At 64.7% G+C, this 26941-nt stretch overlaps 9 protein-coding genes across 9 annotated transcripts; 5 read left to right on the plus strand and 4 right to left on the minus strand.

Annotated features, from left to right (window-relative positions):
- Window positions 1–24: 24 nt before the first annotated feature.
- GUS1 (glutamate--tRNA ligase GUS1) lies at window positions 25–3445 on the plus strand (the record flags this gene model as incomplete). The annotated part of the gene is made up of 9 exons (XM_076650427.1): window positions 25–194; window positions 295–391; window positions 513–1238; window positions 1347–1830; window positions 1930–2095; window positions 2237–2408; window positions 2500–2777; window positions 2866–3256; window positions 3350–3445. The coding sequence occupies 9 exons, from the start codon at window positions 25–27 to the stop codon at window positions 3443–3445; spliced, it is 2580 nt and encodes an 859-aa protein (XP_076504070.1).
- Window positions 3446–3706: 261 nt separating this feature from the next.
- On the plus strand, window positions 3707–6441 carry JCM10292_002996 (uncharacterized protein; the record flags this gene model as incomplete). The annotated part of the gene is made up of 8 exons (XM_076650428.1): window positions 3707–3805; window positions 3867–3933; window positions 4012–4658; window positions 4743–4909; window positions 5027–5625; window positions 5763–5817; window positions 5904–6142; window positions 6278–6441. 8 exons carry the CDS (start codon window positions 3707–3709, stop codon window positions 6439–6441), a joined length of 2037 nt encoding a protein of 678 aa, XP_076504071.1.
- A 431-nt stretch (window positions 6442–6872) lies between these two features.
- JCM10292_002997 (uncharacterized protein) lies at window positions 6873–10519 on the plus strand (the record flags this gene model as incomplete). Its single annotated transcript, XM_076650429.1, has 10 exons — window positions 6873–8442; window positions 8509–8654; window positions 8730–8846; window positions 8903–8973; window positions 9034–9145; window positions 9202–9468; window positions 9545–9712; window positions 9772–10049; window positions 10116–10281; window positions 10343–10519. The coding sequence occupies 10 exons, from the start codon at window positions 6873–6875 to the stop codon at window positions 10517–10519; spliced, it is 3072 nt and encodes a 1023-aa protein (XP_076504072.1).
- Window positions 10520–10717: 198 nt separating this feature from the next.
- Window positions 10718–13628, minus strand: JCM10292_002998 (uncharacterized protein; the record flags this gene model as incomplete). The annotated part of the gene is made up of 3 exons (XM_076650430.1): window positions 10718–12856; window positions 12920–13458; window positions 13535–13628. The coding sequence occupies 3 exons, from the start codon at window positions 13626–13628 to the stop codon at window positions 10718–10720; spliced, it is 2772 nt and encodes a 923-aa protein (XP_076504073.1).
- Window positions 13629–14663: 1035 nt separating this feature from the next.
- On the minus strand, window positions 14664–16383 carry JCM10292_002999 (uncharacterized protein; the record flags this gene model as incomplete). Its single annotated transcript, XM_076650431.1, has 10 exons — window positions 14664–14784; window positions 14848–14998; window positions 15066–15191; window positions 15252–15429; window positions 15491–15560; window positions 15660–15812; window positions 15868–16010; window positions 16068–16116; window positions 16167–16247; window positions 16307–16383. The coding sequence occupies 10 exons, from the start codon at window positions 16381–16383 to the stop codon at window positions 14664–14666; spliced, it is 1149 nt and encodes a 382-aa protein (XP_076504074.1).
- A 311-nt stretch (window positions 16384–16694) lies between these two features.
- JCM10292_003000 (uncharacterized protein) lies at window positions 16695–17885 on the plus strand (the record flags this gene model as incomplete). Its single annotated transcript, XM_076650432.1, has 4 exons — window positions 16695–17025; window positions 17083–17354; window positions 17422–17805; window positions 17856–17885. The coding sequence occupies 4 exons, from the start codon at window positions 16695–16697 to the stop codon at window positions 17883–17885; spliced, it is 1017 nt and encodes a 338-aa protein (XP_076504075.1).
- A 162-nt stretch (window positions 17886–18047) lies between these two features.
- Window positions 18048–19331, minus strand: TRM8 (tRNA (guanine46-N7)-methyltransferase; the record flags this gene model as incomplete). Its single annotated transcript, XM_076650433.1, has 4 exons — window positions 18048–18446; window positions 18510–18826; window positions 18883–19126; window positions 19236–19331. 4 exons carry the CDS (start codon window positions 19329–19331, stop codon window positions 18048–18050), a joined length of 1056 nt encoding a protein of 351 aa, XP_076504076.1.
- Window positions 19332–19916: 585 nt separating this feature from the next.
- JCM10292_003002 (uncharacterized protein) lies at window positions 19917–22931 on the minus strand (the record flags this gene model as incomplete). The annotated part of the gene is made up of 7 exons (XM_076650434.1): window positions 19917–20265; window positions 20346–20561; window positions 20621–22228; window positions 22328–22409; window positions 22474–22513; window positions 22580–22646; window positions 22855–22931. 7 exons carry the CDS (start codon window positions 22929–22931, stop codon window positions 19917–19919), a joined length of 2439 nt encoding a protein of 812 aa, XP_076504077.1.
- Window positions 22932–24941: 2010 nt separating this feature from the next.
- Window positions 24942–26523, plus strand: JCM10292_003003 (uncharacterized protein; the record flags this gene model as incomplete). Its single annotated transcript, XM_076650435.1, has 3 exons — window positions 24942–25152; window positions 25232–25528; window positions 25589–26523. The coding sequence occupies 3 exons, from the start codon at window positions 24942–24944 to the stop codon at window positions 26521–26523; spliced, it is 1443 nt and encodes a 480-aa protein (XP_076504078.1).
- Window positions 26524–26941: the final 418 nt, after the last annotated feature.

Below are 26941 nucleotides of genomic sequence, written 5' to 3' on the forward strand. Positions count from 1 at the left end.
GTCCTCCCGAGTGCACCGCCCGCGATGAGCGCCGTCCCCGTCCTGCGCGTGCAGGCAAAGAGCCAGCCCCAGCCCCTCGGCCTCGTCGCCTTTGCCTACTCGCTCCCGCCCGCCGCCCTCTCGCTCGAGTGGGTCCACTCGCTCCAGCTCCCGCCCGACGCTCCCGCCGCAAACTGCCAGCTCGACATCAACGGGTGCGTCCAGCCTGTCCACTCGACCCTCCTGCTTACCCCGCAACGAGACTTTCTCCCGCGCCAACCGAGCCGCGCGAGGACGCTCACCGCTCGATCGCAGCTCGTCCGTCTACGGGACCACCGCCTGCTTCAAGGCCCTCGGCGACGCCTTTGCTGCACAGGGCGCCCTCGGAAAGGACCACAAGGAGTCGACCGACGTGCGTCCAGTCTCCCCACCGACTTGCAGAAGAGGTCGACCTCGTCGTCGTCGCTGCGACTGCCCTGCTACGAACCTGTGTGCGGGACCAAACTCACCCGCGAATGCTTTCCACTCGACAGATCCTCTCGCTCCTCCTCCTCGCGCCGCCCTTCCCGCCCGACTTCCCCACCGCGACCGCGTTCCTCTCGGCGCTCGAGCAGCGCCTCACGCTCCGCACCTTCCTCGCCTCGCGCACGCACCCGACCATCGCCGACTATGCCCTCTTCTCGGCCCTCAAGACCAACGTCATCGCCCTCGGCCTCCTCCCCAAGGCCCCGCACACCCAGCGCTGGTTCGCCCACCTCGCCCAGCTCGCCCCCGTCGCAAAGGCCCTCGTCGACGTCCCCGCCCAGGCAAAGCTCAAGCCCGCCGGCGCAGCCGCGTCCGGCGACAAGAAGGCCAAGGGTGCCGCCGCCGCCGCCGGCAAGGACGACGACGCCGCCGCGGCGGGCAAGGCCAACGCGACGTTCGAGCTGGGCCTCCCCGGCGCCGTGCGCGGCCAGGTCGTGACGCGCCTCCCGCCCGAGCCGTCGGGCTACCTGCACATCGGGCACGCCAAGGCCGCGATCCTGAACCAGTACTTTGCGCGCATGTACGACGGCAAGTTCCTCGTGCGGTTCGACGACACCAACCCGAGCAAGGAAAAGGCCGAGTTTGAGCAGAGCATCGTCGAGGACCTTGCGCTCCTCGGGATCAAGGCCGACGCGACGAGCTACACGAGCGACTACTTTGACCAGCTCCAGCAGTACGCCGTCCAGATGATCAAGCTCGGAAAGGCCTACGCCGACGACACCGAGCAGGAGGTCGTGCGTCGCGTTTCCGCTCCTCTCTCTTTCGCTCAGTCACAGATTCGGAGCTCTGTCAACGGCCGATGTTTGCAGGCGGCGGTTCGCTGACTCGCCCTCACTCCGCAGATGCGCGACCAGCGCATGAACGGTGTCGCGTCCGCGCGCCGCGAGCTCCCCGTCGACGAGTCGCTCGCGCGGTTCGCCGAGATGGCGACGGGCTCGGCCGAGGGCAAGCGGTGGTGCATCCGCGCCAAGATGTCGGTCGACGACCCGAACAAGGCGCTGCGCGACCCGGTCATCTACCGCGTCAACGACCTGCCGCACCACCGCACGGGCGCGAAATGGAAGATCTACCCGACGTACGACTTTGCGTGCCCCGTCGTCGACTCGCTCGAGGGCGTCACGCACGCGCTGCGCACCAACGAGTACCGCGACCGCAACCCGCAGTACCAGTGGATGCTCGACGCCCTCTCGCTCCGCAAGGTCGACGTGTGGGACTTTGGCCGCCTCGCCTTTGTCTACACCCTCCTCAGCAAGCGCAAGCTCAAGTGGTTCGTCGAGGAGGGCCACGTCAGCGGCTGGGACGACCCGCGCTTCCCGACCGTCCGCGGTGCGTCGTTCTGTTCCCTCTGCCCGGGAATCCGCTCTCGGGCTCGAACGTTACTGTTGAGGGATCCGCCGACTGACTCACTCGTCGTGTACGCGCCAGGCATCCGTCGCCGCGGCATGACGGTCGAGGCCATCACGCAGTTCATGCTCCTGCAGGGCCCGTCGCAGGCGTTCCTCAACCTCGAGTGGGACGTCATCTGGAACCTCAACAAGAAGGTCATCGACCCCGTCGCACCGCGCCATGTCGCGCTCGAGAGCCAGAACCTGTGCGTCTCTCTCTCTCTCGAGATCGGACCTTCCTTTGCTCGCACCACCGCGGGGGCGAGACCGCAGCTCGCGCTTCGCCTGGCTGCGTACCAGAGGTCGGTCAGGCACGAGCTCACATACCACGATTTCCGCACGCGCAGCGTCCCCGTCAAGATTGTCTCGGGCGAGGGCAAGCCCGCGGCGGGGCAGGTCGAGTCGAAGGAGGTGCCCAAGCACAAGAAGAACGCCGACGTCGGGACCAAGACGACCTACTACGCCGACACGATCTTTGTCGAGCAGGCCGACGCAAAGACGTTTGCGCAGGACGAGGAGGTGCGCGCTGCCTCTTTCCCTTATCCTCTGCGCGAGCGCGCCAGAGTCTGGCGACGCGAGGATGCTGATGAGGATGAGTTCCCGCGCACAGCTCACGCTCATGGACTGGGGCAACGCGATCGTGCGCAAGATCGTGCGCGGCGCCTCGCCGGACGCGCCCGTCGAGTCGCTCGAGGTCGAGCTGCACCTCGCGGGCGACTTTAAGAAGACCAAGAAGAAGGTGACGTGGCTCGCGAGCCCCAAGGCGTCGGCGAGCAGCAGCGACTTGACCCCGGTCACGCTGCTCGACTACGACTACCTCATCACGAAGAAGAAGCTCGAGGAGGACGACAAGGTCGAGGACTTGCTCACGCCCAAGACCGAGTTCCGGTGCGGCTCCTCTCGTGCTTCTCGCGCTCTCTCCGGAGCGCCAACCTAGGTCAACGTGGCTGACTCATCCTCTCACGCTCGCTCACAGCACCGACGCCGTCGCCGACGTCAATGTCCAGTCCCTCTCGGCTGGCTCGATCATCCAGTTTGAGCGCAAGGGCTTCTACATCGTCGACCGCGCCTTCGACGCCTCGGCGCCGGAAAAGCGCGTCGAGCTGATCCTCATCCCCGACGGCAAGGCGTCGAGCATCGCGCTCAAGCACCAGGTCCCCGCCGCTGCTGCTGCGCCGGCAAAGGAGGGCAAGGGCAAGGGCAAGGACAAGAAGACGCCCGCAAAGGACAAGGACGCGGCCGCGGCGCAGAAGAAGAAGGCCGCCAAGGCCGCGCCGGCGCCTCGTCTCCCGGAGATCGCGCCCGACGAGCCGGTCGAGACGGTGCTCAAGAGCGAGGGCGACCGCGGGTACGACATTCCCGTGCGGGTGCGTTATCCTCTCTCTCGCTCCCTCTTCCCTTTGCGAAAGGGCTGGACAGGACCCGTGGCTGACGAGAGTGGGGGAATGTGTTGCCCGCAGACCAAGATGTTTGCCGTCAAGCGCCCGCATGGAGAGGGCGCTGTCGAGACGCCTGTGACGACCAACATGTTCAAGGTCAAGCCGATCGAGGAGTAGACTCGTTCGCTGATTGACATGGGCAGGAGCGTGCAAGCGAGTCCTGGTTTTATTGCATCTGCTGCTTGCCGTGTCTCTTGCTTTCGACTTGCGCTGGCATGAGAGGATCTGGCCGGAGCACGTCTTGGCTGCTGGAGAAGCGTCTGCTCGCGACAGCGCTCTGCGGGAGGGCGCCTCCCCCGAAGCGTCGCTGGGACGACCCCTCGCCTCCGCGAAGTCGGGATTCCAAGTACGCTCGCCCGCAGAGTGAGCGCCGCAGAGATGCGCACGTCGCCGCTGAGAGTGCCTGCGCTGCTCTGCGTCGTCCCACTCACCGTCGCAGCCGTCCTCGCGTGGCCCCTGCTTGCGCTCGCGAGTCTGGTGCGTTGGCTCTCGTCCCTCGCTCTCGACATGCCGTGAGCGCGGATGCTGACGCTGGTAGAGCGTGCAGGTCCCCTTTTTCGGCCTCGTCAGCCTGCCCAGCCTCTTCAGCGACACCGTGGCCATCCGTGCGCGCTCCTCCTCCCCACCCCCACTTTCACGTGCAACCGCTCGACTGACCCGCACTGTTTCGCACACGCACGCAGTCGTGCTCCTTCCGACCACACTGTACCTCGCCTTCGCCCAGCCCTACACGCGCAGCCGCGCGCCCGTCCTGCCCTCGTTCCCGCCGCTCCTCTCCGAGCCCCTCCGCGCATTCCACCTCGTGCACCACGCCCTCCTCGTCCTGTACGATCTCTGGAGCGCGTCCATCCTCTCGCTCGTCCTCGACAGCCTCACCAAGCGCGTCCTCCTCCTCGGCGGGCGCGACTCGGCCCACATCGTCCGCGAGAACCTCGTCTACCTCGAGCCCGCCGCGCCGCACTACCCCGACGCAAACCGCCTCGACGTCTACCTCGCCGCGCGCACGACTCCCGCCGCAGACGAGTGGGGCGTCCTCCGCCCCGTCGTCCTCCTCCTCGCCGCGCCGTCGTACCGCCTCGCGGGGCTCAAGTCGTTCCCGGGCCCGACGATCGCCCTGAGGCTGCGTCAGCTCGGCTACTGCGTCGTCGTCCCCGTTTTGACCCCGTTCGACCCGTCCGACCCTCGCACGCAGGAGGGCAAGGCAATCGAGCGCATGGTCGCCGAGACGAGGGAGTGCTTGAAGTGGATCGCCCAAAACGTCGAGCGGTACGGCGGCGACGCCGAAAAGGTCGTCCTCATGGGAAACGGCGCCGGTGCGCATGTTGCCTCGGTGCGCTGGCACGAATTCGTGCCTTTGGCTTGACTTGTCCCGCTCGCGAGCCGAAGCTGACCTCGCGACTACCTCCTCGCGCAGCTCACGCTCATCCAGTCTGCCGTCGTCGCAGCCCGTGAGACGTACCACATGAAGCAGCAGGTGCGCGACAAGGCGCGCAGGAAGAAGGAGGAGCGCCTGAGCGTCGATCCCGAGGGCGGCGCGAGCAGCGGGACGGGCACGCCGCGCAAGCAGCAGGGCGACACACGGTGCGTTACACCGAAGTCCTCCTATTCGAGAGCGACCTTCACGGTCGAGAGATCACCGGACCTGTTGCATTCCGCAGCCGTAGAACGATGCTCATGGAGCTCCTCGTCCCTTTGCAGCCCGCCCGCCATCGTCTCGACTGTTTCTTCCTCCTCCGCCGCAAACCCGCGGTTGCACAGCAGCTCCACCTCTGCAGCGCGGCACGCCGCGCACCCCCACTCGCCCGCGTACCAGCACCTGCACGAGCAGCTCCCCGCGACTTACTCCGACTCGGCGCCGTCGTCCGACGCGGACGACATCGAGGCGCTGCTGCGCGCGAGCCGGGCGGGCGCGCGGGAGGCGGCAACAGAGCTAAAGCGGGCAGCGGGCGACGAGAAGTTGAGGCAGAAGGCGGTGGAGGGTCCAGACGACGAGGGCGAGGGCGCTCGCGCAAGGGAGGGCGCCAGCCTCCCGCTCGGTGTGCGCGCCTGTCCGCTCTGGACGCTCTCGTCCGTCCTCGCGACTCCGCTGCACGCGCCCTCGCCCGCGCACGTCCCGGCGTTGAAGCCCGCGTCGGACGAGCCCGAAGCGCGGGGCGAGAGCCTCGCGCGGTGCACGATTGGGAGGGGCAAGAAGGCGCGCGAGAGGCGCCTTGCTGTCAGGGCGGTGGTCGTTGTTGGAGGCGTGTACGACGTCGTGAGGCAGATCAGGTGGGAGGCGGATTGGGGGATGGAGAAGGGTGAGTCGAGCCGATTGCTTCCGCGTACCGGCAGGCCCGGCATCGCCCTGCTCTGGCCTGGGACGTGCCGGGTGCCCGTTTTCTGGACAGGCTCCGGCTATGAGACGCTAACAGATGGCTTTGGCTCACACTCGCAGTCTCGTCCCTCTCGCGTGTGTGCGAATCGCCGACACGCGACATCCTCCAGGCCTGGTGTGTTGCTGAGACCCTGCGCTGCTCCAGCGCTCAACAGCTTGTCGTCGACTGACGTCTGCATTTCCGAACGCCTCCGCTCGCAGCCCTTCGCACCTCCTCTACGCCGCCTCTCCGCTTCTTACCTCCTCCCCATCCACCGCTTCGAACTCACCCTCCTCGCTCCTCCCCTCTTCGTTCCTGGTCCTGCACGGCGGGCGTGACCCGCTCGTGCCCTTCTCGCAGGCGACGCTCCTGCGCAACCTGCTCGTCGGCACGGGGCTCGAGAGCGAGAACGTCCGGCTGAGGTTGTGCAAGGAGGAGAGGGGGTGGGGTTCGCTTGCGAGTGCGTTCCACATACTCCTGTCACGATATTTCTTCGTCCCGTCGGCAGGGCGTGCCATAACAACACTGGCTGCGCCTGCCTAATCGGAGATTGTCGAAACACAGGAGCGCTACTGCTGACACGCCGCTCCCACAGGCCTGATGCACCACACGCGCTACTCTCCGCTCGTGACGCGCGAGATCGAAAACCTCGTTGCAGACGCCTGTGCAGACACGGACGAGTCCGAGGACGACGAGGCGAGCGTGAGCGAACGCGGAAGGAGAGGACGCGGCGAGCAGTACGAGCTCGTGTCGATGTAGTGAGGTACTCCGCGTGTCTGTGACATCTGTAGCGTGCTGTGAATGCTGTCGGCCGCACCGTCGCAGCGGAGTTGGGTTCGCCGGTCGAGAGCGCGACGGAGCCGCGCCTGAGCTCGCCCGCGCCCAAGTCCCCGCTCGACCCCTCGCCGCTCGCCGCTATCTCCGCTCAGGAGTTGCGCAGACAAGCTTGCAGTGCACAGACTAGCTGCACAGAGCTCTACACGAACCAGGCGGGCACAACGAGCTGTTACCGTCTACACCCGGCTTCATCTCCCTCGATCGCCTTCGGCACATCCGCGCTCGCCTTGCAGCCACCTAGAGCGCGCGCTGCCGCCAGTACAGTACTATAGCAGCTAGCACAGCCTTTCGCGCCCCTCACCGCCTCACCAACCGCTGCCCCGCCGTACCTCGACCTCTCCCCGCCTCTCTCGATGAAGCGTTCTGCCGAAGAAGACTACGGCGGCTGGACCCCCGCCGCAGGGGAGTCTCCCGCTGAGCGAGAAAAGCGGCTTAAGCGGGAGAAGCGCGCCGCCGCACTCGGGGCAGCGTCGTCCGGCCCGACCCCCTCGACCTCGACCGCCCCCGCGCCGTCGAGGAGCGCGACCGAGGACTATGGCGGGTGGAAGCCCGCCGAGGGCGAGAGTCCGGCCGAGCGCGAAAAGCGGCTCAAGCGCGAGAAGCGCGCCGCGCACCTCGCCGCGACGGCTGGCGGGTCGGCGCCCGCTGCGGGTCCTGCAGCTACGCCGGCTGCGCGGAGGAGCGAAAAGGAGGAGTACGACGGGTGGCGGCCGGCCGAGGGCGAGAGCCCGGCGGAGCGTGAGAAGCGCATCAAGCGCGAAAAGCGCCAGGCGATGCTTGCTGCTCGGGACGGCGGCGGCGCGGAGAGCGCGCCGTACGAGCAGCAGCAGCAGCAATACGGCGGCTACGATGCGCCGCCACACGCTGCGCCGGCCGCAGCAGGTGCGGCAGAGGACACGGCGGCCGCGGCCGCTGAGGCCAAGAAGAGCAAGAACGCGCAGAGCATGACGACGGCGCGCAAGCGGTACCTCAAGCGCAAGAAGCAGACGCGCAAAGCCAAGAAGGCCGCCATGCCCAAGCGCAAGAACGCCGACGCCGACGGCGTCGCCGCCGCGGGGACAAAGCGCCCGCGCGAGGATGACGACGACGAGGACGACGAATCTGGCAGCGAGGACGGCAGCGAGAGCGGCGACGAGGACGACGCGCCGGCGGCCGCTGCCCCGACCACGTCGAAGCCTTCGGTCGGTGCCGACAAGAGGCCAGACCTGACAGAGGCCGAGCGCGCAGCCAAGCTCGCCGACATCGCTGCGAAGAAGGCCGCACGCCGCGAGGCCCGGCTCGCCAAGAAGGCCGAGCTGAAGCGCATCAAGGCCGAGGGCGGCGTCGCGCCGCCGCCTAAGCGCCGCGTCGTCGAGACGACCAAGCCGCGCGCGCGCGAGACGACGCTCGTCGAGCCTGAGCCGGTCGAGGAGAAGGCGGAGGAGAAGGAGCCGACTGAGGAGGAGCTCGAGGAGCAGAAGAAGCGCGAGGAGATTGCTGCTCGCAAGGCGCTCAAGGCGCTGAAAAAGGCTCAAAGGCGTAACCCCGAGGCGGCGCCTGTCGCGACTGCCGCGGAGGACACCGACATGGCAGCAGCGGACGGCGAGCCTTCGACTCTCATCCCCACCGCTCCTTCACCGCTAGCAGACGGCGACGCATCAGCAGATGCGCCCGCTGCCGATGCGAGCGGCGAGGATGCCGCTACGACGCCCGCCTCTCCTCCTGCCGCACTGCTCCGCCTGCCCGGCGCGACCCGTCCCGCTCCTCCGTCCGCCAAGGTCCTTTCGGCGCTGAACGTGCACGAGCAGGTGCGCGACAAGCAGGTCGTCGACCCGCTGCGCAAGATCCCCATCAGCGAGGAGATCGGTGTCGACGGAACGGGCGTCGGCGAGAAGGGGCGGAAGAGGCTCAGGAATGACATGGGCATCGAGGAATGGTTTGCCGGTGCGTCTGCGCCTTCTCGAGCTTGCGAGTCATCTCGACGGAACTAACGCCATACCTTCGCGCCAGTCCAAACCGCCGTCCTTCCGCTCCTTCTCCCGCCTTCGTCCAGCCCGCCTGCCCTCTATTCGCCTTTCAAACCGCCGCGTGATGTCTGCGTCTCCGCTCCCACCGGCAGCGGTAAGACGCTCAGCTACGTCGTTCCGATCGTTGAGGTGAGTTCGCTGCTCTGCTCGGCGGTCTCTTCGCCCGATTAGACCATGTAAGCTGAATGTACTTCGCCATGACAGACACTTCAACGGCGCATTGTTACTCGCCTTCGTGCACTCGTGCTTCTGCCGACTCGCGACCTCGTCGGGCAAGTCCGGGAGACGTTCGAGTCATACGCCAGAGGAACGGGACTCAAGGTCCGTTTCCTCGTTTAAGAGGGCTGAAGCACATTTTCTGACGAATTGGACAACAGATCGGCGTCGCGACCGGTCAGCACTCCTTCGCGCATGAGCAGAGCGTGCTCGTTGGCGACGATGTGCCGGCGTAAGGCGCTTCCTTCCTGCACCCCTGATCCCCGTGTACTCACCGTCTCGCTACGCACAGGGACCTGCAAGGGGGCGCAAGCCAGGTCGACATCCTCATCGCGACACCCGGTCGCCTGATCGACCACCTCAAGGCGACCAAGGGCTTCTCGCTGCAGCATCTTCGTTTCCTCGTGCGTGGAACGTGTTTTCTCCAGCTAGTTCTCGGCTAATCTGCCCGCTACAACAGGTCGTCGATGAGGCCGACCGTCTCCTCACCCAATCCTTCCACGATTGGCTCCCGACAGTCCTCTCCGCACTCAAGCCGTCCTTCTCCGCCGCCGCTCTGGTCGAGAACGATCTCAACGCTCCTCTGCGCAGCTCGCGCCGCGAAAAGAAGGCGCCGAGCAAGGGCGACAAGCTGCCAACTGCGGACGCACTTGCGCCCGGTTGGTGGGATGCGGAAGGCAAGGTCGGGAGAATCCCGAGCGACGTCGATGAACGGTGCCAGGGTTCCGTGCGTTGCACTTCGCTCAGACACATCGGAGGATGCTAGCTGACCTATGAATGATCGTGTGTGACGCGCCTTACAGTGCCAGAAGCTGCTCTTCTCGGCCACGCTCTCGCGCGACCCCGCCAAAATCGATGCACTGCACCTGCACCGCCCGGTGTATATCTCGGTCGAGGACGCGCTCGACCCGCACGCCGAGGACGAGGGTGTCGACAACGAGCTCAAGTTCACCTTCCCGGCCGAGCTCTCGGTACGTCGGAATCGCTGCGCTTTTCTCTGGCAGCGCTTGCTGACCGCAAGAATTCGCAGGAACACATGATTATTTCGCCCGCATCGCACAAGCCTCTCTACCTCTTCCACCTCCTGCACACGCTCTCGATCTCGTCCGCCCTTTGCTTCACCAAGTCCGTCGAGGCGGCGACTCGCCTCGCCAAGCTCGTCGAGTTCTTCGAAGAGGCGCGGCTCGAGGCTGCGGGCGCGACGAGCGACGAAAAGAAGAAGGTTGTCGTCAAGCCTTACTCGTCGGAACTCGCACCGGCGGAGCGGAAGGCTGTGCTGCGCGACTTCAAGAAGGGCGAAGTGCAAATGTGCGTGCCGCGCTCCTTTCTATTCGCATCGCCATGCTGACCTTCGACTGACTCGTCGCAACACAGGCTCATCTGCTCCGACCTCATCGCCCGCGGTATCGACATCCCGAACGTCTCGCACGTTATCAGCTACGACATTCCTGCCGACATGCGCAAGTATGTGCACCGCGTCGGTCGCACCGCCCGTGCGGGCAACAAGGGTGACGCTTGGAGTCTTGTCGAGGAGCAGGAGGTGCGCGTTCCCGCCCATGTTTGTGCTCGTTCTTCCGCGCTCATGCTTCGCATCTCTTCAGGTCGCGCCGTTCAAGGCAATCATGTCATCCGCACAGCACTACGGCAAGATCGACCGTGTGCGCGTTAAGGATCCGCTCATCGAGCCGTTCGTTCCAGCCTACCAGATGGCGCTCGAGCGTCTTCGCCTCTTCTTCGCGACGGGGCGGGAGCGGGACCGGTCGACTGTGGCCGCGTAGAGCGGAGCCATCGCAACTCGCCTTCTCGCAGACGGGCCATTTCATGCAACGGCGAAAGCGGTGCATGAGGTCTGAACGATAGCTTGGACAAGGGATAATGCAAGCGCTACAGAAGCGTAGTTGCGGAAGCGAGGGCTACATGAAACAGATACAGGCGCTCAGAGCCTGCTGAGCGGATAGAAGATTAAGGAAAACAGTCTATTCCTCCGACGGCGACGCATCGGGGACCTTGCTCCAGCTCGTGTGGCCCACAGCCGACTCGCTCTCATTGCCGTCGTCCTCCTCCGACTCGCTCCAGTGCGAAGCCATGCGCTGAGCCTGTCGCGCAGTCGCGAGCCGGATGGAAGCGTTCTCGACGTCTTCCAGCTCGACGGGGTCGACCTCCGAATCGTCGAGATCGCCGGGTTCTCCAGCGCCGAAGGACGAGTCCGAGTCGACTGACGCGCCTGTGTCGGAGGGGAGGTCGGGAAGGGGGAGAGTCGGAGGCGGAGTCGACGCAGACCGCAGGGCCGCAACATGCTGCGCTTTGGTAGGCGTGCGGAAATCGCCGAAGACGTCGGCGCGGGCGGTGCGTACAGGCGTGGCGGACGAGTGCATGCCGCCCGATGAGGGCGAGACGCCTGTGCCGGTCGCGTGCGGCGGCGGCGGGATGACGAGGGAAGGCGGAGCGGCAACGGACTGCTTCCGTCGCCCGGCACGCGACGCCTGGAAGCCCTTGACGGCGGACTCGAGCTTCGGCAGGTCATGTCCGTCCGGCACGCCAGCCGCGATCGACTGCTTGCGCACGCGAGGCGCCGGCGACGGTGTCGACTGCGTCTGCAGGATCTCCTCCTCCTCGCCCTCGACGATGCCCGCCTCACCACCTGCTCCATTGCTGGCCCGCTTCGCCTGCTGCGCAAGGCGCGCGAATTCGGCGCCACCGGACTGCGAGACGGGCGGGATGTAGCAGCCGAAACGATGGTGACTCGGGGACTTGGGCTGGTGTGCGACGCCCGGACCGACCGAGAAGGATGCGGAGCGCCCCATGATGTTCTCCTCGTCGATCGAGAACTGCCGGCTGCGGTGCGACGAATCGCTGCAATGCGCATACGACGATGAGCGATTCGTTCGCTGCCGACCAGTGAGGCCGAATGGAAGGCCGTCGCTGTCGAGCTGCTGATTCTTGGCGAGCATCGTCTCGAGGTCGAACGGCGGGATGCTGTCGGGCACGGTTGTGGCGACGGACGAAACCGAGAGCTTGCCATGCTTGCGGCCCATGCCGAACATCGACACGTCGGACGAGAAGGAACCGCCGTACGAGGAGCCCTCCGAGCGCGCAGAGAGCTTGCGCGGCGGTAGCGAATCCTGCGTGCCCCGACGGCTGCCGGAGGAAGGGGCCGACGCGTTTGGCGGGAACATGCCCGACGGGTCGACCGCGCCGGCAGAAGGGAGAGGCGGCGCGCTCATGCGGTAATTGTGAAAGTGAGACGTGCTAGGCGTCCGGGCTCGAGCGGTAGTCTCCTTCTGTGCCGGCGGTGCGGTGACAGCGGTAGGAAGAGGCGGGACGGCAGGCGCCGCCGAAATAGAGCGAGGCATGAGGCGGATCTCCCAGGTCGTGAACGGCCTGCCCTCTTCGTCGACGCACGGCAGGCAGACGAGCGAGGCCTCGAGGTCCTCGGGGCGGTGGTAGCTCCGCAAGCTCACCGCAAGCCCGTCCGAAGCAGGCATTGCTGCCCGTGCCACTTCGCGCAAGCCGGTCGAGCCTTCGCGTACGCTGATCCCGACTGAGTTGACCGTGTCAAGCACGCGGGGCGCCTGCGACGGCCGACGACTCATGGCGGGAGTGACGGGTGCGGACGGGGCTCCGACGGATGGCGCGAAGAATGCGTCGTCGAGTTTCGCCGCAAGCGTCGCGCTCGAGACGCTCTTTGCTCGCTCCGCTCGGGCGGCCAGCGACATTGCAGCCGACGGACGGCGGGTCGAGCTGCCGAGTCCCGGCGTGATGGTGGCAGCCGAGAACATCGTCGTTGGGCGGGCACGCACACCTTCCAGCTCGGCGACGCGTGCAAAAGCATCCTGCACGATCTGCGGCGACTCGTCCGACGTGCCGCGGCGGTGTGCCGGACGCATTGCCGGCATGGCCGACATCTCGGTGCAGGAACCGGACGAAGACGGGTCATGGAAAGGCGACCCAAGCGCGATTCCGGTCGACGCGAGGGCAGCGGAGTGCGCGGGGGCCTGCGAGGTGTCGGACGTCCTGCTCGGCAGCGTGATGTCAAGCGTGTCATCGACCTCGGAAGGCGGTGCCGAGGTCTGGGAGAAGACGTCCGGAAAAGCTGCGGCGAAAGCGGCGTTGTTCTGGAGCGAGGAGCCGAATGTCAGTTGCCCGACTATCGCTTGCTAGCGAGACAGCGTTCGCACCTCAGCAATCAAGAGGTCCACTTTGCTTTTCCGGGTGTGAATGCTCCGCGCGTCGTCGCCATCGGCCGCTTCGCGATCTGGCGAAACGTCCTTCTCGCGCCCGCTCTTGCTAAAGCGGTTCTTGAGCGGGGTCAAGAAGGACGAGTGGTTCGTCGTTGTCACCTTGATTGGCGGCGGACGCGACTTCCTCAGCTGTGCGGGACCCGTAGCTGACTTGACTGTGGCAGACTGCTGCTGCCCCGAGGAGACGGGGGCGAGATCGACGCGCGAGACCATCGGGTAAGAGATGACCTCGCCGGAGAGGTGCTTGAGCGAGGCGCCCTTCTTCGAAGATGCGGTGGGCGCCACGGCTACGGGCGCTGCGCGCTTTGTGGCCGCGATGTCCAATGAAGTGACAGGCATTGAGGCGGAGAGGTCTGCTTTCGAGGTCGACGCGCGAGGAAGAGAGGGTCCTGAAGGCGCGGCGCGTGAAGAGAGGTGCGGCAGGTGCGTCGGGTTCGGGAGGCGCTGGTGCTGTTCATCCGCAACGGAAGTTTGCACTGTCCGTGCAACCTTGTCAGCTTCTGGCTGTGCACCGCTGCGTGGAATGGGCGAGATCGAGACGACGGGACACACCAGAGGAACCGCCGAGTTCCGCGGGCATGTGGATACCGCCGAGACCGAGTCCTTCTTGTTTGATGGGCACGAGTGCCGGCGAGACGAGGGCCATGCTCTATCGCAGACAGGCGTACGAAGGTCGGGTCGGGGTTGCCGCGGAAGAGGGAGACGACCTGGGCGACAATGAAGCGGTGCGATCCCGATGCCACCGATGCCCTCCTCGTCGATGAAAGAGACACCGCCTGTTGCTTTCCCGGGTCTCTGACGAGAGCGTGGACGCTGCGAGGTGGTCGGTCGGAGATGCGACGTCGCAGATGATCGAGGACTCGCGCGTGGGTGTGGCCGAAGCAACCTGGAAGTCTCACTCACGCTGCCTGCAGAGTGGCAGTAGCACTGATCCCTGCGCAGGACCAGCTGTGCAGGTGGGGCGTGTAGCGCAAGAAGCGAGGACGAGAAGGAAGCACGAGCCGCACGTCCGGGGGCACAGAGAGCCAGCGCGGGCAAGGTTCCGTTGCATCCACAGCGAATCCAGTCATTACTGCGCTCGCCCGATCAGGCAAACGCAAGCACGAGGCAGAGGTCGGAGACGGGGAGGCTTGCGCCCTTCCTTCCCGAACCGGCGACGGCGGCCTCGCGCTGGCCTCGCGCGCTTCCCTGACCTTCGTGCGCAAATCGGCAGATGGCACTCCGCTCCTGCTGTTCGGAGGACCGTTCGGGTCTCCCCGGCCAACGCCCTGCGCATTCGGTCCGCTCGTCTTTGGCCACCCAAGTTTGCGCGGAAGGCTGGCACAGATTCTTTTGCTCCTGGCTGCGACTCCTCGCCAACGCAGGGTCGGCCATCTGCTCGAGACGCAGTCCGCAGGCCAAGGCCAGGAAACTTCGATGGCTCGCTCGACTTCGCCTAGCGTAGTCTCACTTTGGCCGCTTGGCCGTCGGGCCTGCTTCTTCGCGCTTCTCTTCCCGAAACCTTCGGTCCTGCAATCAAAGGTGAGTTCATGACATCGCCTGGACCAAGGTAGCAATGATCTTCGAAGCATCCGGCTGAAGACCGCGCGCGAAGCGATTGAGAAGGCTTCTCTCTCGCTGGCTTTTGAGCCGCACAATGTCATCTCATCAGTGTGCCTCTGCAACAAACAGCCTCAAAGCTTTACGACCTACGCATTTCCTCCGAGAGTCGCCACCGGGAGAGACTCAAAGCGCGACTCGGCGGAGGTGCCGCAGGTTGTGGTGACCATCGCTCGGCAACCTTGAACTGGATCTCGACCGTGCTGCGGCCCATCTTGACGTCAGCACGGGGGCATTCAGAGACGACAGAGCGCCGATAAACGCACGAGTGCGCAGGTGGAACCGTCAGACCGAGTACGTCCTTTGCGGCGCGCTCAAGGGCGGCAAAGTCGCGCCAGCTGGGCTCGTGACGCGAATGAAGTTCAAGTTTGACTGTGGCAAACTTGCTCGTTTCGCTCAGCTGCCAGATGTGCAGATCTGCGCAACAAGGGAACCATCATGAGCTCGGCACTGACTCGCTTCACAGCACTTACACGGCACCTACCCTTGAGCATAATGTCAATGGGACACGAGAGTGGCGGAAGCCAGTCATGGCCGCGGAAGCGCGCCGAGATTTCCTTGACAGCGAGTGGGTCGAAAGCATGCATCAAGGCGAAGGACGAGGTGGTGACTGCGCGTAATTCCCGGGCGTAAGCTCAGCAACGCGGAGGAGAGTTGGCTTCACGCGTACTTAATGGAAACGTGTGCTTGAGAATGATGTAGATGACGAGGAGAGCGCAGATGGGGTCGACAAACCCTACACCATTCCAGGTTACCAGGGGGCCCTGCCACCTTGGGTGATGCAGGTCGGGACCGAGAGCCCAGCTGAAGGCGCCGTCAATGATGATGGCGACGGAGCCCAGAGCATCCTGTTGCAGGAGAGTCGACGTCCATAAGTACCGTCGACAGCGAGCGTAGGAGTGGACCCACCCCAATGGCATGCACGGCCATGGCGTTCTGCGCAACAAACTGCTTCAAGCCTGTAGCCTCCTTGGTTTGGCTGTGGGTGTGCTTTGAAAGCCTGTGTGCAGCAAGGCGTGCGGGTGTTGATGCACCTGCCTCCCGAAGTGCCAAGCGGTAGACTGCAGGGTGCAAGAACATTGTCGACCGCTTGGACAGCGAGTGCGCGTGCGAACCGTGACCCTCCTCGTTGTTCCGGAACATGTAGAACATGGCGATGTTCCAGATGAGCGTGACGACGCCAGCGATGACCGTAACGAAAGGGAGGAGGAGGGTCTCGGTCGAGAACGCCCTGTCCCCGAGGCAACTCAGCATGAGCAGGGATCGAGATTAACTGGCCAACTCACCGCTGAATGGACTCGAGCGTCAGGGTTAGGCAGAGGGCGAGCAGGAGTGCGCCTTGAACGAGGTTGGCCACAAACTCGACGCGCCCGAAGCCGTAAGAGAAGGCCGAGCGACTGTCAACCCACTCGCGATCGACATTGGCCAGCTGCGCCAGCGATCACAGTTCAGCAGCCGCGACGTTGACTTCGCTTTGCCTGCCTACCTCCTTCGCATACAGCTGCACGACGAATGCTGCGACGTCGTTCATCATGCTGACCGGTTGTCAGACGAGGCGACTCTGTGAAGACGACGAGACACGCACTGGTACGACTCGGCAACGAGAGAAAGCACGTTGAAGGTGTAGCCGACGACGACCTGCATGAGCATGATCAAAGCTGCGATGCTGCGGAGATGGAAGGGTCAGCTCCGGCGCTGTGTTGCTAGAGAGTTGCACGAATGGACCCCATGGCGATTTTGACCTTGGTGATCTCCCTACGACGAGCCCGTTGCTTCGCTGTCAGACCGGAAGAGCGTGCCATGGCCCGAACCTTGCGCGAACTTGCGGACGAAGGTAGTAAGGGGCAACTGCCAGACGAGCGCTGGACATTTGAGAGAGTGGTCCGCGGGATCCCGGAACCTTGCCGGTCAAGGACATCTCATAGCATCCCCAGGACCGCGCGGGTAGGAGCGAGGAGGCGGTGTCAGACCGGATAGGAGACAGTCTCAATCTCTGCGGTCCTCACGTCCGAGTAACATTCTCGGACTAGCGTCGCATCCCTTCGACACCTGCACGCTCAGGCAGAACGTCGCGAAAGCCTGTGCGCCAGCTGCTAGGCCGTCGGCCGTCGATATGCATCAGAACTCGTCATTGACTGCCTCCGAGTCGAGCTCTTCCGCCGACGAACGACATGGATCATGCGTCGCAGGGCGTAGCGGGCATTCGCACGCACATGAAGAAGCGGAGTCGAGCGCGAAACAGGCGCTGTCGCACGGCCACGGACACGAGCACGAGCACGAGCACAGTCACGAGCAGGGGCATGCGCATGGCCAGTCGCACGGACACACGCACGGGCACGAAGACTCGCACGAGCACGGTCACACGCACGCAAAGAACCCGTACGATCGCGAATGCGAGGCACCCGCTTCGGCCGCATCGTACGCTTTTGTGTGCGCCTTTGTCGGTGCGTGCGGCCTGCATGACTTAACAACGCCAGACGTTGCTGATTTACAGCCTGCAGCGGCGCTCGTTGGCGTTGGAATTCCGACGCACGTCACTTCGTATCAGCAAAGCACGCTGCAGGCGACAGTGCTGCTTTGGGCGACGGTCGGCCTGTGCTTTGCCTACGTCGCTGCGTGCACGAGGTCATTCTTCCTCGTCTTGACCGAGTCGGTCAGCGTCACGTACGCAATCGCCGGGGATTGGGGAAGGGCGCACCTGCTGAGTCCGGCGGACAAGGCGGAGCAGAAGCGCAGGATGAAGCGCTTGACCTGGACAAATTGGGCAGCGGTCGTGAGTTCCGCCATCTCACTGCCACAACAAAGACCATGAAAGCTCACAAATCTAGGGTCAAACGTAGGGTTCGCTCGCCGCAACGGTCCTCTGCTCGATCGGCCTCCTCGTGCTGTGCATCCAGGTGTCTGTTGCCGAGTGGACGAGCTGGTGCCGAGGCGCGAGCATCGTGCACATCGACACGCCTCCATCGGACCCCTCGTTCGCCTCGGACGTGGTCGAAGAATGCGAGCACATGTTCGTCAGTCAGCAGTACCTCCTCGTTGGAATGCCTGGCGTGCTTGTCCTCCTTGAGTACTTCCGCTGGGATAAGGTCCGGCACTTCGTCCAGCTCGCGAGCATCGTTGATGCACCGCCACGGCCGCAGAAGTCGGACGTTCCATTCGACGGTCTCGAGAAGGTCCACCTGGACGATCACTTCAGCCGCGAAGCGCGCGACGCGATCAACGACGTACGCCAGCTGGGTCATGCGAGGCGCCGGCCAGCGAAAGACCGCCGTAGGCGGCAGGCGCGGAGATGGAGCAGCAGTAGCGGAAGCGAGGACGAATGGCAGGACAAGCGGGGGCTGCTCTCGGTGTGAGCGATGGCGCCGCTAGCCAATACTGCAACGAGAGTCGGCGTTAGTCAGCCAGTCAGATCACGAGGCGAACAAGACAGCAAGCCGTGCGCACGAGATTACAGAATCCACCACTCCTACTCCGGGTCCGGCAGCCTCCGCCACACGCTCCACTGCTTCCCGCCCTGGTTCCGCTCAACCTTCTTACCCTCCTCGGTCCGGCGCTTGACCGCCTCCATAACTGCGCGCTCGCGCATCTGCTGCAGCTCGCTGCCCTCCTGTCCGACGACGCCCTCGCCGCTCTCGAGGCCGAGGCGGTCGATCTCTTCCTCGGTGAGACGCTGGAAGAGCGGGAACGGCGCGAGGTGCCCCGTCATCCACGTGTGCAGGTCGGGCACGTCCGTGATGGTGTAGAGGAGACCGCCCGGGCGGAGGACGTAGGCGTACTCAGCGAGGAGGGTCGGGGAGATGATGCGCGCCTTGTGCTTGCGCTGCTTGAAGTGCGGGTCGGGGAAGAGGAAGAAGATCTTGGAGAGCTGCGAAAGAGACGGTGCGTCAGGATCGGCTCGACGGGCAGGAAGAGAGGAAGGCAAGCGAACCTGGCCCTTCTCGAAGAAGTTGGGGAGGAACTTCATGGCGTTGGCGCGGAGGACGCTAACGTTGCCGTAAGCGTAGCCCTCGGGCGGCATCAGTTCGGGCCTGATGCCGCGAACAGGCGCCAGCTTGCCGCCCTCCTCCTTGACCGTCTCGTCGACCTTTTGCCGCTTGGCTGAAGGCTCGCCCTCGGACTCGCCGGCAGCAACGGCAGCTTCTGCGACGTCGTCGGCGTTGTCCGGGTCGACTGAGCCCGGGTTGAGGCGCAACGCGCGGATCTTGTCCGAGACGTACTGCGTCACCTGGACGCGAATCTCAAGGCCTGCGAGGCGTGAAGTCAGCGCCAGCACCTGAGATTCGTCAGGGCACTGCACTCACCGAGCATGAGGGTGTCGGGGAAGAGGGGCGCCAATGCAATCGAGAGACCGCCGAAGCCGCAGCCGACGTCGGCAAACTCAACCTTCTTGCCCTTCAAGCTCGGGCTGCCCTCGCCCTCTTGCGGTGGCGGAGCAAAGAAGGTCGGGAAGTGCGTGTTCCAGTCCATCTGAGCGGGCGAGGGCGGGTAGGCGAGGTGGTGGATCGACAGTGGGTTGGCGTGTGCGCGCTGGCGGTAGAAGCGTTTCTGCAGAGCGTACCTCGTCCTGTCAGCATGCCTGTAGCTCTGTGCGGATCCTCGTGGTTTCCCTAGCGACGGCAGCAGCGGCCGTCGAGTTGAGCGAGACGAGGCGCACCCTGGGCATGCCCGTGTCGGCCGTCGCAGCACCTGCGAGCAGCGCCGAGTCGTGCTGCTCGTTGGCCTGGGCGTTCTGGTTCTTTTTGCGTCCCATCCTAGCCTGGATCGAGCGACGAGGCTGTGTGGTCGGGGCAGAGCCTTTTCTCCCTCTTCTCCGTCGAGCTGATGAAGCCGTTTCTCGCCTTCGCATCCAGGCGGGATCTTCTGCTGGCGAAATGCTCGACTTGCGCAACAGGATCCTGCGCGCTTCTTGCTGCGGACCCCGACGACGAGTCTGCGCCGTCTCGCCATGCCTCCCACAGCTCGTCGGCTCTGCTCCTCGCTACTTTACCTTGTTGTACTCTGCGCCGTCTGTTTTGCTCTCTACGACGCGGCCCGAGGTCGAGAATGAGTGCTCGACTCACCCTCGGCAGTATGCATCTCGCCTCCGTCTTCGTCTCGCCGCTCGCCTGCACCTTGCCAAAGGGATAAAGTGAAAGGGGAGAGCTGGAGTGCAAGATCACGATTAGAGAGGTAAGAGTACGAGTCAGAACGGGTCAGGAGGACATGCTCGAGAGACGTGGGCGGGAACAGGAGCAAAGGAAGAAAGAGCGAGAGAGCGGAACAACGACAAAGGGCGGGCCAGCACGTTAGAAACAGGGATACGAAACACCTCCGTCTCCTCCAGAAAGCACGCAACTCAGGCATTGACGGCCGCGAGCGGCTTTCCGCCCTTTCCGCCGCTGCCGCCTCCAGACGGCGTCCTGCCCTTCTTGACGAGCTTGCTCACGCCCGCCCCGCTCCCTCCGGCACTCGCACCCGCGCCGCGCTCCTTGCTCCCGCCCTTCGAGCTCGAGCGCGAAGGCGGCGCCGAAGGCGGTGCGCGACTCGGCTTGGGCGGCTGCTGCGGCTGCGGAGCTGAGACAGGCGCGGCGGTCGCGAAGCTGGGTCCGAGAGGCGAGCCAGGGACGGTAGGCGGCGGCGAGGCGAAGGGAGAAGAAGGGCAGAGGGGCGGAACGGCGTCGGAGCACTTGATGTGGCAGGAGAATCTGTTACGCACGAACTCAGCGACGAAGCATGCGGACAAGCGTCCGAGTCGCGAACCACGCAAAGACGCGTAAGCACGCACCCGCAGTCGTCGCAGCTCAGGTAAGCCTTCATGATTCCGAACTTCTTATCGCACAAGCCACACCTGCCGCCGGCCGCACCGGAGCTTGCTGCGGGCAGGCCGACCTCCATCCGCCCGCTCGCATCCCAGCTCGAACGCTGGCCCTGCGAGAAGGCGAGCGAGGGAGATGCGGCGGAGTACGGTGCGAGCGAGCCGAGGAAGCGCTGCAAGCCGGGTCTGCGAGCGGATGCGAGCGTTAGCAGTGAGCGAAGGCCAAGCTCGCAGGCGAGACGCACTTGATGAGCGAGAAGCGGTGCGGAGCCTCCGTCTCTTCAATCTCCTCGACGGCAAGAAGCGGGCCCTGGATCGTCGAGTGGAAGACGTCGCCGCTGTCTTGCTCTTCCTCCCTGACGGACCGCGCCGACTCGAGCGAGACGACCCGTGCATGCCCGACGACGGCGTTCGCGATCGAGAGCGTCGAGGTCCTCGCCGTCAAATACGAGTCAGGCGAGTCGTGTCTCGTCGTCGTAGCGGCAGAATCAGCGCGCGGCGGAGTCGCCATGACGGTCTTGGTCCCCTCGTCCTCGTCTTCCTCCCCGTCGTCGAGCGCCGGATCGCGCGCCGTAGCAACCCAGCTCGGCGGCAAGCTCGGCAAGCTCCCCACACCACGCTCACCCTCGACGCTCGCGAGCGTGCTCCCGCTGCTGCTCCCGAGGCGGCCGTACGGCGCAGCGCCCGCTGACGAGCCGAGGATCCGGCTCGGCTTGACGACGCTGGTCGAGTACTCGGAGTCATCGCCGTTCTCGCCCGTGAGGGCAGACGAGATGGACGAGGGAAAGTCGGGGCGCATCGAGAGCGAGTCGATGGGAATGTCGGCCTGCGCGAGCGCAAGGAGTGCCTCACTGTCTTCGTCGTCGTACTCGCTGTCGAGGCTTGGCTCGCGCGCCGGGTGGCCAAAGGTCGCGGTCGAAGGGAGCGACGGCGAGACGGACTCGACCGTCGCGGTCGGCTCGACAGGCGAGGTCGAAGGCGGGACGAAACTGCTGCCGAGCTGGAGGTTGACCTGCCCCTCGAAGCTAGGAAGCCTCGGCGCACTTGGGCGCGCAGTCCCTCTCCCGCCTCCTCCGACCGCGCCGTATCCCTTCCCCGACCCGCGCTTGGTCGAGCCCGAGAACGAGATGCTGCCGACATTGGCCGCCATCGACCCCTTCCTCCGGACGGAGTGCAATGCACCGCGCGTGTGCGCGTCTGCGTCGCCGAGCCCGCGCGCTTCGAGCGCGAGTACCTCTTGCTCGACGTCGCGCAGGCGGCGCAGGATCTCCTTCGTATCAGGGCGCTCGCGCGGATCGGTCGCGCAGCACTGAAGCGCGAGGTCGATGAAAGCCTGCGGGCAGTGCGACGAGACCGAACCGCGCACTTCCGACTGCGAGATGCCATAGGTTGGCGGGCCGCGCACGAAGCTGTGATTCGAGGCGAGCTGGCGCGAGGCGATCTCGACGAAGAGGACGCCGAGCGAAAAGACGTCCGTCTTGAGGTCGAAGGGCAAGCCATTGAGCACCTCTGGGCTCATGTAGCCGTCGGTGCCGCAGTACGTGAGCCTCCGCCAGGCCTCGTCCTCAGGCCCGCCGCCGGGCGCTACGCGGGCGAGGCCAAAGTCGCACGCCTTGATGCGTTCGTTACTCGTAATGAGCAGGTTCTCGCCTTTGAGGTCGCGATGCATCGTGTTGCGAGCGTGCAGGTAGGCGAGTGCGCGGGTCGTGTCGACGGCGAACGAGATGCGCAATCGCCAGGGCAAGGGCAGGGTACGGTCGAGGATGTACTGTCGCAGGTTGCCGCGCGGGAGGAACTCGCTTATGATGAGGATGCGTGGCTGCGGAGAGTCGGCATCGGGAAGCGGAGGGGCGCTGCGAAACGGTGCGTGAGCGCGATGACTCGAGCGAGACATAGCGGATGTTGGCTTGCAGCCCAATGTACTCTGTCGACGAGAGACGTGAGCGACTCACAAGGACAGGCCGAGGTACTGGACGATGTTCGGGTGTCGCGCCTGCTGCATGAGGGTGATCTCGCGCTGCAGGTACTTCTCGACTGTGATGGCAGCGGGGGCAGCGTGTCAGCGAGTGCCGCAGGGGGAGGATCAACGCGAGCGGACCATCGTAGTCCTTGCTTGGCAGGACCTCCTTGATTGCGACCTGTTCATGCGGGCAAGTCAGCTCAGTGCTTCGAGTGAGCGAAGTCGGCGATCACGCAGAGCGCACCTCGATGCCCAGGTACTCGCCCTTGTACACGCAGCCGAACGAGCCCTTGCCAAGGCGGATCCAGTCACTGTCATCGGCGAATACGGACGAGACTCCTCGTCAGCGATGACTCCGGAATGTCCGCAGCGAGAAGCGAGAGTCGACGAGAGGCGTGCGCAAGAGCGGCATTGTCTCCGAAGTGCTGTGCCAGACGTGCGACAGCGCGCACGAGCTCTGAGGCGCACAGCATTGCGCCTGCTCGGCTTGTCCCCGGGCGTCGTCTGGAGCGGACGCACCTCTCTGGACTCAGGTCGCTATAGTAGATCTTGTCGAAGCGCTCTGGAGGCTGTCCTTCGGGGCGCTGCGTGGACATTGCGGGTGCGTGCGCAGTCGAGATTGTAGTGAAGAAAAGCTGGATCGAAGAGCAGCGCTGACGGGCTTGACGAGGGGACGGGACGAGGTGCGAGCGGGAGAGGGGGACGGTCGACCCTCAAGAAGTGACGTTTGGCCGGACGAGCAGCACGCGCGGCAGCAGACGCCGAGCTCGAGAGGACGAAGCAGACAGCGCACACGCCGAGCAGGCCGAAAGCGGGGGCGAGCAGACAGGAGACGCGTCGCTCGTCGGTCAACAGGAGACACTCTGCACTCGTCAGGCCTTTTGACGAATCGAAGACAAGCGAGGCACAACGTTCAAAGTCACTGCCGGACTACTCTGAGCTCGGCACAGAGGTTACGACAGCTTCGCCGCAGGCTGAAAACCCGCGAGAAGGAGAAGGAGATCTCGAGCGACCGCGCTCGAGTGGAGCGACGCGACTCTCACTCAAGCTTGAGCATGCCAAGAAGGCGCATCTAGCCCCTCTAGACGGCAGCGTGAGCCAGAGTGACGCTGGCGGCGAGGTCGAGGTGCGAGCGCGCGGCGCTCTCGCGGCTTTCCCTTTTTCTTCATCCTTCCGAGTTTAACGTGCGTCGATCCGCCTGCTGTGGAGCCGCAGAGGCCTGTGCTGACCTGTAACGACCCTCTACAGAACTCACCTGACGAAAACTCCTCGCGGAACGACGACTACCTCGTCTGCCTCGTCCTCTCGTCGTCGGACCGCCTGCCCTCGCGGGCGGGCTGGGCCACGGCGGGTGCGGCGCAGGGCGGGCTGGGGATGCGTTCACACGCTCGCCGCGGCAACTTAACCTTGTTTACATGCACCGAGCGTGAAAACTGGTTCTGATCCTTTGAGGCTGTCGACACTCGGAAGGAGGGCCACCGGGCCCGATACTAGCTACATGGGCGCGCACAGTGGAATGCAATGCAGGGCGTGTTTCAACGGTAGCTGACCTTCGTTCGCACAGAGAGTCGAAAGCACCCCGCCGCCCACCACCTTCCTCTGCCTCCCATACCTTCATCGCTCGCTCAGGTGCCTCCCTGCCCGGCATGGCGGTCTCCTTCGGGAAGGACTGCCGGCCGTCGAGACTACAGCAGACCTGGATGGCGTATGTGCGAGCGTAGATTTCCTTCATCCTCCCTGTGCAGTGTGCATCGCGACCTCTTTCCGCTCGTGTGTTATGCATTTGCGCGCAGAATTGTCAGAGAGCCTTTGACGCGTGCGGCATGCACGCGGCAGAGCGCAAAGAGCCGCCGGCGGTGAGCACGCTCATCAGCCCGCGGCGAATCCTCCCTCTTGACGCTCAACTCGTTCCACCCCCGTGCTTGATCGGTTGACCATGCCACTCAGCCGTCGATTTTGGACTCTCGGCGCGTCATGCGCACGCGTCCACGCGCTCTGGAGGCTTTGCCGGCGGTTCGGTTCTCGCACAGACGGACTTCCACGTCTTCCAGCCGCAGTGCTCGTCTCGCGCTCTCTGCGAGTCTCTCGATTGCTTACAACAGCTTTTAGAGGCTACAGCAACCACCGCGTTGACGGAAACCCGATCACGACTTCTTGACGACGAGTGGGAGGACTCGCTTCTCCTCGTCTTCTCGACGCTCTCACACTCGCTACACTGCACGGCGCGCCGTGGCGCTTCGGTCGCCAGCTCAGACAGCTGCATTCTTTCCGCCACAGCGCGCACAGCCCGCCGATGCGACTGCGTGTTTTTGGAGCTTTCGCTTCGCTTTGTCGTCGGCTCCCGCTCACTCGGGGTGTCGCAGCGGGACCTGGGCGGCTTACCGCGATTGGCGCCCGCCTGCACGAGCCCGCCGCGCCTCTGGAGTCTCGTCTCTAGAGCACACCGATCGCATTGGCTTGCCCGAAAGTGATGCCTGGGTTCTGGGCAGGCGGAACGACGGCCTTCGCTCTCCGGCCTCCTACGCTCGCTGTGCTTCCTTCTCACCGCTTGTACGAGTTCGAAGATGGTACGGGTCGACGGTGCCGCTGCTCGTGCGCGCGTCCGGATGGGCAAGCCCGCCTCGACTCCGGCTCCCGTTTCGCCCGCTCCCTCCTTTACCGCCGCACATCCAGTCACTCGTACGCCTGTGACCTCGACTTCTCCGCCAGGAAATGATCAGAGCGCTCCTGCGACTGTGCCGATCAAGGTTGACTTTGATCAGGCCGTGAGCGACCACATCGCCTCGATGGACAAATCGAAGCAGGGCAGGACCGTCTGTGCGTTCCTCCCCGAGTTTCAGCTGACCAGACCACACTTTTCCAAGCCTGACTGACTCTGGCCGTATTCGTCGCGCAGTCACGCCCCAGCTGCACGACCTCGTGCGCGACATCCTCCAGCACCCGGGCTCGACCCTGTACGGCACGTCGAACGACCGCTGGTGGGTCAAGCAGAAGGGCTTCACCCTCGACAAGGACAGTCACGGCGTCGTGCGCGTACACTGCAAGGAGAAAGGCAGACTCGCCGCGCGCCCGGTCGCCCTCGTCGACGAACTCTTTAGCATCATCGAGGCGGCACACGTCGGCGATGGCAAGCACCTAGGACGCGACAAGACGTTCGAAGTCGTCCAGAGGGGGTTCGCCAAGCTGACGAAGGGTGCGTCGCTCTGCTTTGAATGCGGCGGTCGTCAGGCTGACCTTCCCTGCCTGCACGCAGACCTCGTTCGTCTTTACATCAACCTCTGCCCAACGTGCTCGCCTCGGTGGAGCAAGTATGCGCTGCCGACCAAGCAGAAGAGCTCGGCCAAGTCGACGAGTGAGGCGAAGGCCAAGGCCAAGGTCGAAGCGGACAACAAAGACGACGATGCAACCCCGCCCCCTGCGTCAAAGCCGGCGACGGCCGCCATTAAGAAGAAGCCCAGTCCATTACTCGTGCCGATCGAGCGAACGGCGTTTCCGACCCCGCCCACCAGCCGTCCCACCGAGTCAACCTCGTCGCAGGAACCGCCTTTCGCGCGAGTCGCAACCCCTTCTCCGCCTCCGCCCGACACGGCCACCTGGGTCTACCTGCCCCCGCTCACACTCAACCAGTACTCCTCGCCGGCGCGCGACGACTTTGACTTTCTCTCGCCAGTCGGACCCTCCTCGCCGTGCCGCGTCTCGCCTTCGCCCTTCCTCCCCTCGACGCCCATTCACCCTTCGCGCATCTTCCTCATCGACGGCCCGCCCTCGGTACCCATGTCGCGCGCCACTTCGAACGCGAGCGGGGCCTCGACGCTCTCGGGCTGCGGTTGGAGCGATGCCGGCAGCGTGCTCGGCGAGAGCGACGCGACGCAGCCGACTGCTGGCGTGGCCGAGTCGGTCGATTTCGGCGAGTGGCTGAGCGACCCGTACTTCAGCTCGGCAGAGTCCGGCTCGGCGGCGCAGCAGGCGGATGACGAAGCATCGTCGACCGCGTCCAGCTGGGAGCCGTCTCTCGCTTCCTTTGCACGAGGCGCGAAACGCGCGCGCGAAGAGGTGGACGAGTACGATCTCGGCGGCTTCGACAATTACGACCCGCTCGATGAACCCGGCTCGCCGTCCCATCGCAACTTTGCCGGCTTACCCTTCAGCAAGCGCCGCTACGTCGACCTTCTCGGTTCGGGCCTGTAGGCCGCGGCGACAGCCCTTTGACGCTTTCAAAGCCTACTTGTGTCTTTCAAGCACCTCCGTCCGCATACTAGAAGTGGCTTGCATCGCTCTCGGCTCTTCTCGAGACCCTTTCTTCTCGCTGTCGCTTTCTGTCACCCTTACGCACCGCCTCGTATCATCTATCCATCCTCTGTAGAACGTCCTTATGTCTCTTAGCTGTTGTCTCGTCGTCCTTATGCGGCTGCAGTATCATGCATCTTCACCTGGCGCCGCTGGCCCTCTACTTCGAGAGGAGCGGAAGCACAGCCGATCCTGGATTGCGTTCGAATCGCCGGAGAGCCTCGGGAGGGTGCTCGAATAGCTTCAGCGACAGCGCTGACACGCGATCTCGGGCCGTTCCACGGTACACCTCTTCCCCCCACCATCTCCTGTGCCTCTC

Source organism: Rhodotorula paludigena (assembly GCF_050403205.1).
Source record: "Rhodotorula paludigena JCM10292 DNA, Rt_paludigena_JCM10292v1_ctg35, whole genome shotgun sequence".
NCBI lineage: Eukaryota > Fungi > Basidiomycota > Microbotryomycetes > Sporidiobolales > Sporidiobolaceae > Rhodotorula > Rhodotorula paludigena.